General features: G+C 40.9%; 1 protein-coding gene across 7 annotated transcripts in view; it reads right to left on the bottom strand.

Moving 5' to 3' along the window:
* Nucleotides 1–1,140: 1,140 nt before the first annotated feature.
* Nucleotides 1,141–10,968, bottom strand: part of kifc3 (kinesin family member C3) — a 47,571-nt gene continuing 37,743 nt past the window's right edge. For 5 of the 7 annotated variants that reach the window (XM_073853373.1, XM_055174101.2, XM_073853374.1 and 2 more), the window contains 13 exons: nt 9,694–9,841; nt 9,492–9,622; nt 9,303–9,414; nt 9,030–9,211; nt 8,847–8,951; nt 8,627–8,757; nt 6,038–6,161; nt 5,693–5,822; nt 5,374–5,603; nt 4,787–4,939; nt 4,478–4,601; nt 4,074–4,245; nt 1,141–2,066 (listed from right to left, as the gene is read on the bottom strand). In XM_073853373.1, the coding sequence (XP_073709474.1) occupies nt 1,955–2,066; nt 4,074–4,245; nt 4,478–4,601; nt 4,787–4,939; nt 5,374–5,603; nt 5,693–5,822; nt 6,038–6,161; nt 8,627–8,757; nt 8,847–8,951; nt 9,030–9,211; nt 9,303–9,414; nt 9,492–9,622; nt 9,694–9,841 (1,854 nt within the window). In that variant the 3' untranslated portion in view covers nt 1,141–1,954. The remainder of the gene's footprint in view (nt 2,067–4,073; nt 4,246–4,477; nt 4,602–4,786; nt 4,940–5,373; nt 5,604–5,692; nt 5,823–6,037; nt 6,162–8,626; nt 8,758–8,846; nt 8,952–9,029; nt 9,212–9,302; nt 9,415–9,491; nt 9,623–9,693; nt 9,842–10,968) is intronic. The other 2 variants (XM_073853371.1, XM_073853372.1) reach the window with 2 other exon arrangements.

The following is a 10,968-nucleotide window of genomic DNA, read 5'->3' as shown; positions in this document are numbered from 1 at the left end:
TCATAGCGGCTGCTGCGAAAATGCCAGTAAAATGAACTGTAAATAACTATTATCAGCTTAAATTGAATTTAGTTGGACTTGATAGAAGAGGTGGACAATACTTAGTTACATTTTCCAAGCATCTGTGCTTTATTAGGGTGTTTGTATTGGGAAAAAATTACTTTACTACATTCTAAAGCATATAATCATACTGTGTATTCTTGTATAATGCATATTAAAATGTATTTAATACCTAATTGCATTTAAATTGTGTACTTTTACTTGAGTAAAAGTACGTTAATGTACTTAATGGTAAACAAAAACTGCTCTTGTAACAAAAACTTGTATTTATGAAATGTAATAGAATACAAATTATGATAATATGCTTTGGAATGTATGTTTTCCAAAAAAACCCGGATAAAATACAAATACTTGAAAAAATACGTTTAAGCAGAAAGTAAAACCTCTGCTTGATAGTGACCCTAGCAACTTATCAACCCACCTGTGGTCTGTGGACGTTGGCATGAACGATCTATTTACTTCTCCTTTCGGTGTTTTTTGGCAGTCTGTAAAACGATAGCTCCGAATTCTTCTTAAATCTGTTAGTAAAGTCTATCGCACGACAGCTTTTCCCATTTAGACGCGTTTTCGCTGATTTCACACTGTAAACAAATGCTGCCGCTCCGCCTTTTGTCACTAAGTGGGCGTAACCTCAGTCACTTTCGCCGAAGGTGACGTCACGTGCATACCCTCTATACAAATTCTTTATTATCATGAAAATACCTGAAAAGGTTTGAAGAACAGCAATATAAATATATCCTTAAGCCATTTCCTTGAGCTGCGTGACATAGCTGCGTGTGTATTGGTCTTCGTCTGCAGCGCATATTGAGTTTCTGCACGAGAGCGCCCTCTGGCTTTTGGATGTAGCGGCATTTCAACATAATTCATTGAGAAGCATAGCAAGCAGCATCAGCCGATCGGGTGCCCCCCTAACCTTTGAGATACTAATATGAACTCTTCAAGTACAAAGGTGTACTTTTTTGAAAGGGTACCACCTCTCAGTGACAGGTAGGGATCAATTTTTCCAACAGTGTACAAAAAAGCATAACTAGATTAACACGTGAGCAAAATACTGAAATAATCTGAAAATACAAAGAGGAATAATTTCTGCCAAACGTTGGCTTAGAGCATTTATTAAAAACAGTGTACAAAAACAACTCCATACAAACATCAATGTGAATACAAGCAAGCGAAACCCCCAGAGCCACAGACAGCAGCTTTTGCTCAGTGGATTATTACAGTTCAACAACACGTCCACTGTAGATGTACTGTTAGCTCATATGAACCCATTTCTATTTACAAATCCAGTCCTATTGCTCTTTAGTTTAGCAAACACTGTATACCGTCATGGTTCGACTTCACTGCACAAAAATCTTTTATGATTGTCATAAAAATGAATGAATAAGAGCACGTTCTGATCGTTTCAACACATGCATGTATCAGGAAGACACATCCAGGCTTTAAGTAGCCTTTAAGATTATATGTACAAAAATAAAATGCTACGTAGAGAGCGAACTTTGCATTACTTCTTATTGCCACGATTAAACACAGTTTTCAAAGCTGTAAATGTTTAAGTTGTTTCAGAAGATAAAGGAGAGACTGAAAAAGAATCCAAATTAAAATCTTGCTCGGACACACGAACATTTACATACACGTACATTCAAGCATCTATAAATCAAATGCATTTATGTAACATTAACACTACAAATGACAGCCTGGACCAGACTAAAGTGCATATTGCCCAGAAATACTTTGACGTAACGAAAGGATCTTCAGCAGTCCATGTCTGGAGGTCAGCGCTATATTAAATCACGTCCAATAAATGTCAATTCAGTTGAGGTCCCATTGGCGTGGTTTCCAACACAAACCCTGATTCAAGCCAAATTATAATGCAGGTTTTTTATTGGTAGAATCCTCAATGAGGAAGCTGATTGGTTGAGAGGTTTGAAGAACGAACGGCACTGAAGGCAGGCAGCTCTCCGTGGCCCGTTTCTGAGGTGTCTGTCATGCTGTCAACTTCGTTCGTCCTGTAAACAAAGAGATGATGATAAGTGTGAAAATTACATACAATGATTGCACATGTGAGGTTTAGGTTAATGAGCAGTGGTTATATGCTGTTACATTTACATTTATGCATTTGGCAGACGCTTTTATCCAAAGCGACTTGCATTGCATTCAAGGTATACATTTGTTCATGTGTGCAGCGGCATTTAGCTAGGGGCGGCGAAAACGAAATGCGAAAAACATTTCATGTCACCGTGCTGTCAGTTAACCTGATTGGGACTAGGAGCGTGAGGCCTGTCAGACCGCTTGGCGTATGACAGGGGTGCCAAAACTCGGTCCTGGAGGGCCGGTGTCCTGCAGAATTTAGCTCCATCTTAGCTCAGGAGACGGTTCTGGCTAGAAGGGATACAGCTACTGCCAAATCTTGTGAGATGTTGGGTTTAGGGTTAGGATGAAAAATAGCGATTCTGGCTAGATAGGATACAGCAAGGGCCTAAATCCTGTGAAATGTTTGGTTTAGGGTTTGGGGGTAGAAATAGGATAAAAAACAGCGTTCATCCCGCGAGATTTCGGCTGTAGCTGTATCCCTTCTAGCCACAACTTTTTTTCTAGGAGCAACTTTTACGGATTTCTAATCTATAAACTTTTACGGATTTCGAATTCATTCAGCCGATCTCCAGGTCCGGCGGTACCATTTTTGCATAGCTTAGCACAATCCACCGAATCTAACCAGACCACCAGCATTGCGCTAAAAAATAACCAAAGAGTTTCGATATTCTAGGCAGATATGGCCAGCAACCACACTCTCACTCTGGCGCAATAACCAAGGACCCCGCCGCCGCAACATGACTGAAGGAGAAACAATGATACCACGCAGTGCCCGAAAATAGTCCCCTGCTATTGAAAGTAACCAAGGGGACTATTTTTGGGCAGTGCGCAACATCACTACGCCTCCCGCAGCCATGTTACAGCAGCAAAGTCCCTGATTATTACGCCAGAATGAGAGCACAGTCCCCAGCCAAATCTGCCTAGAAAATAGCAACTTTACATTTTCTGTTGGTCTTAGTACACGATGTAACTACAGAAGAGTCAAGTTTCAAATAGGAAAAATATCAATAATCTTTGGTTATTTTTTAGCGCAATGCCAATGGTCCAATCAGATTCAATGGATTATGCCAAGCCATGCCAAACGTGCCAGCGCCAGACCCGGAGATCGGCTGAATGGATTCCAAAATGGTAAAAATCAAATGTTTAACTCTAGGGGAGCTGAAAAATTAGCATATTTTCAAAAAAAGTGGAGTGTCACTTTAAGGTTAAAAAATGCAAATGCAATCTACCCCAAAATATGCTGGTTATGCCGAATCTTATTGCAACTTCTTGCTATTTTAACACTTTTTACTTTTGAGAGATAGAAAACAACAGTTGAGTGGAGTTATTATTACTCATTACCAAAGTAAATCAGTCTCAATTTAATGTTGAACAACTTACCCTCAAAAGACAATGACATCATTTTTGTCACCAAAACATTATAATATAAAAATATGCAAATGTTACAATTTTACACCATCACCACAGGGCAGCCCAGCAAAACAAAAGCTGTGGGTTAGAGGTCTGCATTCATGGAGGGATTATATTTGATGAAAAAATATGGTATAGTAAAATTACATTTTGATAAATGAAAACTAAAATTCAATGACATTCCATTAAAATATAAATTTCCCTGACTTTCAATGTCTGGAATAGACTTCCAAATAATATTCCAGACATTCCATGACCTGTGGGAACCCTGAATAAAGTAAATATTTGATTCGGTGTGAAACGCAAACAAATAGCGCAGACCTCTACTGCGGGTAAACACCAAAAAAACCCCACATTTATCACCTCACACACACACACGTAACAATGACAAACAGTAAATATACACACTGAACGATGTCAAGACAACAAAGCTAAATCAAACCAGAACATTAAACTTGCAGAAAGCCAAAACAAAAATAAAACAGCAACATTTATCAGACATACACACTCACAAAAAGCTTCTTGGGGTTAAAGGCGCTGTGTTAGATGGGTGGGCATTGACGGGGTGACGCGTAGGGCACCATGCCATGCTGAGCGTTTTCATGCCAAGCGACCAACCACATAAAACCCCACCTACCTGCCCACCGTCCCCAACCAATGGGCTGCTTCTGTCTACCTGTCTGTCTGTAAACCAACCAGTTACAGGGTACAACGCAAACCATGAGTTGACAGTGAAGGGAATAAAACTGACTTCCTTTACTGTATATGCTGTAAGAATCATTAAGGGTCTGCATATGAGATGGAAGCTTACAAGATATTAGATAATTTCAATCTCAAAATGGGAAAATATTGTTGAATTAGTCTTGTAATGGCTGGTTTATAGTGAAACGGTGAGTATGGGTCTGTCTCGGCTCACCTGTGGAAAGCTGACTGTGGGATCTTCGGCGGCTGCTGCTTTTAGAGGTGGAGGAGAGCGTTGAACCTGCGCTACTGGCTCTTGAGATGGGAAGTGGGACTGGGGTCACAGGAGGAGAATCCAGCTAAGATTTAGAAGAGTGTAACATTAAAATCAGGAAATATTGTATACCAAAAATCCCTGTGGAAAAATAACCGCAGATAAGAGAGGAACATAGTGGACCATAATATTAGAGAGTGTGTGAGGGAATTTATTCAGCCTTTGTTTTCAGACAAGAGCACAAAATGTGTACTGTATGTGTGTGACTACCTCCACGCTGTCATGGGTGGGTGAAGAGGATGTAGATGAATTCTCTGCTTGTCGTCGCGAGGAAGACGACGAGCCGATCTCAACAGTCCGGACGCGCTGAGCAAACTTCAAAGAGCAGACAGACTCGTTGATGTTACTCTCTAGAGGAGACACCTGACACAGAGAAGAAAATGCAGAGAGATACACAACCAATGACTGATGGTCAAAGTGCTGGATTAAAAATTTTTGAGTTTTCTTTGTGTGCTTAAGTAAAGCAACACAAAGGCCCCCCTAATTTATATTTTTGTGCTTTATAGGTCCGGGACCACCCCAGTCCCCCCTCAATTCGAACACTGCAGCAAGCTTTAAGTACTTTATAATGCAAAACAAAGGTTGAATTATGCCACGTGATAGTGAATTTTGAGATGATTAATTAACGTGTGTGTGTGTGTGCAAAACAGCTTAAAATACCTGACCTGCTTAACAATCTAGCTTTAAAATAAGCCTCTCTCCTCACCCCATGCACACATTTAGCTCTGCTGACCCATCAGTATTGTTAAACGAAGCGTGGCCTAGTAAACATTCAATACTGTAAGCAGTGGACTCACCTGCACCATCATGAGGGTTTTACTGTCTCCACTGAGCGAGTCCTGCAGCAGGTACGTGAGGCGAGAGTTTCGGAAGGGCACGTGCGAGTGTTTGGAGCGAAGGGCGTTGATGACGTCACCCAGAGCAGACAGGGATTTGTTGATGCATTGAGCTTCGCGCAGACGGCTGCCCTCGGCACCAGATTTGGCAATTCGCTCAGAGCCGGCCAGATCTACCAGATTCAGCTTACCTACAAAAAATAAAGAGCGAGGGAAGGGTATATAAAATAAATCATGTCTTCATTTAAATTACATAGATGCTGATTAAAAGTGTGTGTACCTGAGGTACGGTGGCCTGTTGAAGAGTTGAACCCCACTACAGTGATGATAAGGAGGGCGTGAGAGCGAGAGCTGTGCTCGTTTAGATTAGTGCACGCTGTTGCCCTGTTCATGTGACCCAGTTCGAACACCTGCCGGGTTCAAAGGTCATTGGTATTAAAACTGAAAAAAGTTAATGCTGTACAAAGCCCCTCCCCCAGAGAATCATCAGTCTTTATCAATTGATGATTGGTTCTTTAAACTGGAAGGTGGGACTTATTGCCATATTAAGCACTGCAATATCCCCCTGTCATAGTAATAGTGGTGCTCAATTTTGTTATATCCAATATCTTAAGGTCACTCTCACCTTGTTAATGTCCTCCACGCTCTCCACTGTGAACTCTGTCAGTCCTGGCACATACAACTGTCCGCTCCCATCTGGACACATCTTTATATCAAGCTTCTCATTCGGATTATCACCCAAAAGATTTCTGCGGGAATTAAATGAAGTACATCAAATACGAAAAAACTTGTTGCTGTGTGATTGGTGTTCTGAGTTGTTGCTTTATAGCCAAAATCAACCACAGAGCCCTGGATGTACACTTTTATTCCAAGCAATGCGATGACACTGGTGTGGCAAGTTCCATGTTGTATAGCCCTGCGCAGGACTGTTTTTTAAACCTGCACCCGCTGAATTTATGACCAGTCCCGCCTGCTCCCTCAACCTGCCTGTTCCACTCCTGCCCTGCAATATTTGTGTCCACTCCCGCGTATTTTCTCAGAGCTTGTACACAAATGCTCAGACTAAACATTTGTTCAGATTAACATCCAGAAAAACAGACATTCAACACTATTGCATTTAAATTTAGGGATGTGCATGAATGGTCGAACATTCGATCTGCAATAATAATTTGAATGGAAAAATGCTATTGGAATGTTGGTTTTTTTGTTTTTAATGCACCACTGCAGGGTCTACCGCAAAATATTCTAACCGCCCACTGCCGCCCCCAGCAAAGGTGAAACGGCCCGCTCCCACGAGATTTGCATTGGGTCCCGCCGGTGTCCCAACCCAATGCAGCCCTCTACCATGTTGTACAAGTAAAACTATAAGAACATTGCAAGATATTTCGGGTTCCTAGATTTAGAAAGGCTCACTTTGAAGGACAGACCGAATTTTGTTGTCCTGTTTTTCATCCAGCAGGTACAACACTGCAAAAAATGACTTTCTTACTTAGTATTATTGTCTTGTTATCAGTACAAACATTTAAAAATTCTTAAATCAAGATGTATTTTCTTGATGAGCAAAATGACCTAAGAAAAAAAGTCTAAATTAGACCAAAAAATATACAATTTAAGTGAATTTGCGCTTAAAACAAGCAAAAAAATCTGCCAATGGGGTAAGAACATTTTTCTTAATTTTTTTCTTGAATTAAGTGTTAAAGAAAAAAAATTCTTTCCCCAGTGGCAGATTTTTTTGCTTGTTTTAAGCACAATTTATTAAAAACTAAACTTGTTTTCTTACTGTAGGTCATTTTGCTCATTAAGAAATGCATCTTAGTATTTTTGTCTTGTTTTCAGTACAAATATATAAACATTCTTTAAGTAAGAAAGTAATTTTTTGCAGTGAAAATGGTAAAAAATGGTGATTTCTTAAAGGAACAGTATGTAAGAAATGTATATCAATTAATGATAAAATGGCCCTGATATGTCACTAGACATTAAGAAATCATTTCATTTCAAATACTTATAACACTCACAACAGTGGTCTGGCCAGGATATTGTCATTTAAAAAGTGGAGTTGCAGCCCTCAACTGATGTTTATGTTGTCATTTTGTATATCGGCCACAAGTTGTGTGATTGCAGTACCAGTTTTAGCCACAATCCTACATACTGTTCCTTTAAGCAATAATCTAATAGCTAACAATATTATAGTAACGCAAACAACACTAAAGGCAGGTCGAGTTGGGGCAGGTAAAGAAATTGTCACATTATTTGCGGGGTGGGTCAATAAAAACAAAATAAAAATCCATGTATGTTGCGTGCAATTTCCTATAGCTTACATTACATATTTGGGAATACTTTGATTTTTTTAGTTTCTTTGATAAGGTTACAATACGTAGGCCTACGTAGCAACGCAACTTGTGTCATGTCCTTAAACCTTTGACCTCACGTCATGAAAGCACCAAGTAGCTCCCGCTACCATAACAAAAATAAAAAATAAAAGTGAAGATTGACGACAAAGTGCAAGGAAATTAAGGTCGGGAATTAACATTATTAAGCTGCGAAATCTAATGTAGGTACTTATAGTTCTTCTATACAGATGAATACGAACGCTGCTTTGTAAAAGTTGAAAATGCGTTTCATTATTCTATCTTGTTATTGTCGCAGGTGCTGGCTGGGTTGTAAAAATAGATACAGTGGTGTGAGGCGGGCTGAGGTGGTCCAAATAATTTCATAAAAGCGGGACCCGCAGGTTGGAAAAAACCCCGACCGGCGCATCACTAGTATGAAGTCCAGAAGATGCATTGCATTGCATTTTGTCGCAATGTACCCGTGTCGTTTTTTTTTACATGTCCGCGTAGACGTAAAAAGAGACTATACTTCGGGCTTCAGTGTGCAAATGAAGGTTGATGTATAAACTCAAAATTGGGAAACAAAGCCTTCTGCTTTTAATCTAATGCATCTGTTAGATCTCCAATAGATGTGCAGAGATTATTTAACACTGCAGAATGCAGGACATTTTTTGCAGATGAGTGATTTTTAATCTAATCTATTAGTACATAACTGCAGATCAGCAAAATCCGTTGCACACCAAACCTAGACACATATTCAAGCAAAAAAACTGGCCATCACACAACATACAGTACAGTGACGTTGTAACAATTATATAAAACAAGTGCCGAATATGCTCACGTCTGCACAACAGTGAATATCCAAGTATGTGCGGTTCTCTCACCGAAGCGTCTCATTGTAGATTTCCACCATGCTAACGGTGATCTTGTAGTCCCAGTCGGGTTTCTTCTCCGACACTTCAGAGAAGAGCAGCCGCAGAGCACGCTGGTTAATGCCAGGGTCTGTTGGGACCCCCTAAAGCACACAGAAATACATTATTTGTCATTTGGGTACCAAAGGAAGATGATGTTGGGGTGCAAGAATAAGCAATACGGTTCAAGTACCTCCATAGTGTAGGTCTTTCCAGAGCCTGTCTGCCCATAGGCAAAGATGCATACATTAAAGCCATCAATACAGGAAGTGACCAAAGACTGCACTTCCTGGAACACCTGACCAATCAGAAGAGAGAAAATAGTGAGGTCACATTTCACCCACGACAAACTCACTCAGGGAGCTTGTGCACTAACCTCCTCCTGAGTAGCCTGAGGGGGAAAGACTTTGTCAAGTTCAAAGGTCATGAGCTTGCCCTTGTTGGACAAGTAAAGAACAGCATCGTCATCTACATCAAAGGTCACTAGGTTTTTGGTGTCGGTGGCATCTCTTTCTCCGGGGCAGATGGGCCGCACTCGGCACAACACCCGGATGTTACCTAAAAACAAAAAATGTTCACAACATCACATGCTAATAAGCCTTTTAACATACATGCACAAACAAAATCCCACAATCCTTTGCATTCTCACCCTTAAGGCGCACCAGCTCATTATGGCATTTCTTCCTCAGGTTCATCTCACGTTTATATTTCCTCAGCAGTTCCTGATTTGCGCTGCTCACCTCTCCAATCACCTGACAGATCTGCAATCACACCAAACAAACCAGTCAGTGTGCAGGCTGCGGTCAGGTTGTGTTATGTTTCTTTGCACTGAACTCACCTCCTGTTTTGCTTCAGTGATGGCTTTCTCTAGCATGTAAGGGAAGTCTTGCACCTGCCTCTTCAGACAGTTGTAATCGCAGGTGAGGGTCCTCAGAGCCGGCTGCAGGGTCAGGAGGTTCATGCGCACACCTACACACACAGAGAGGGTTAGAGATGGACGTCGGTGATGTTTAGAGATGGTAATTTCCCAGTGGACTCACCTGCGAGATTCTCATGGACGGCCTTCATCTCGCTCTCGGCTCTGATGAACGCTTCCTCGATCACTCGGTTCTTCTCTTCCTCCAGACTCTGCATCTCTGCCTCCAGCTGACCTTGAGCTCTCTCCATCTCACCCTCGCAGACCAGAATCTATTACACACACATCATCAACATATTTAATGTATTTCTTGCAACTGCGTAACAAATCTAAGGTCAACTGAGTGCCTTTAAGATGTCATCTACTGGTCACCAGTGTCAGACTAGACTCTTGTAATGCACTTAACCCTTGTGCGGGGTTTGGGTCTGTGGGGCCCATTTTTAATGTTTACTAAAACTATGCAATTAAAGGTATATTTCACTTCATAAAAAATTATGATAATTTAGTCCTTGTTCAGTCGAGAAGAAATTCATTTTTTTTGTTGAGGAAAACATTTCAGGATTTTGTCTCCATATAGGGGGCTTCAAATGGCTCTAAATGATCCCAACCGAAGCATAAGGGTCTTATCTATCGTCATTTTCGCAAAAAAAAAGTACTTTTTAACCACACCTTCTCATCTTGCACTAGCCTTGTGATGCGTAATCACAATTATTACGAAAGGTCATGCATGACACATGTGAAACTGCCGCTCCAGTTCTTACAAGTGTGGAGAAAAAGGACCGCTGTGACGTTGTATGTGTAATGATAAGAATTAATGTCTTTGTGTCAATTTATTGTTTAAAATGGTTTGCAAGTGTGCGTTTTACATATGTGATGCGTGACCTTTCGATGTGATTACGTAATATGAAAGTTTGCCCTGGCGCGTCACACAGCTAGCAAGTTTAATCGAGAAGTTGTGGTTTAAACGTAATTTTGTATTTTTTTTGGCAATAATGACTATCTTTCACTAGATAAGACCCTTAGTGTGCGTTCACACCAGCTGCCGAAGAGGTGGCAAAAAAGCACTTTTCGCTCATAATTGGACCCTTAAAGATTTTTAGTTTACTGGCTGGATTCGCACGTGAAAGCCACGCGTGAAATTCTAGTCATTCGAGACATTCACGCGGAAATTTGCGTCATGGGAGGGGCTTCTGCGACTCTGCTCGCTTCCTGTAATCACGTCAGTGCTTATTGGTTACCGCCAATGGTTATGCCAAAGTTCGGATTTGTCAACGTTTCCCGCGGCAAACTACGCACCGCACGCTCTGCCTGATTCGCACCACTTAATTTGCGCATACCGGATGCAGGATGCCTATTCGCGTCTTTGCATTGACTTAACATGTAAATCACTCGCGCTATC

Source organism: Misgurnus anguillicaudatus, chromosome 15 (assembly GCF_027580225.2).
Source record: "Misgurnus anguillicaudatus chromosome 15, ASM2758022v2, whole genome shotgun sequence".
Taxonomy (NCBI): Eukaryota; Metazoa; Chordata; class Actinopteri; order Cypriniformes; family Cobitidae; genus Misgurnus; species Misgurnus anguillicaudatus.
Note: the sequence above shows the minus strand (reverse complement) of the source record. Positions and strands in the feature narration are given on the sequence as shown.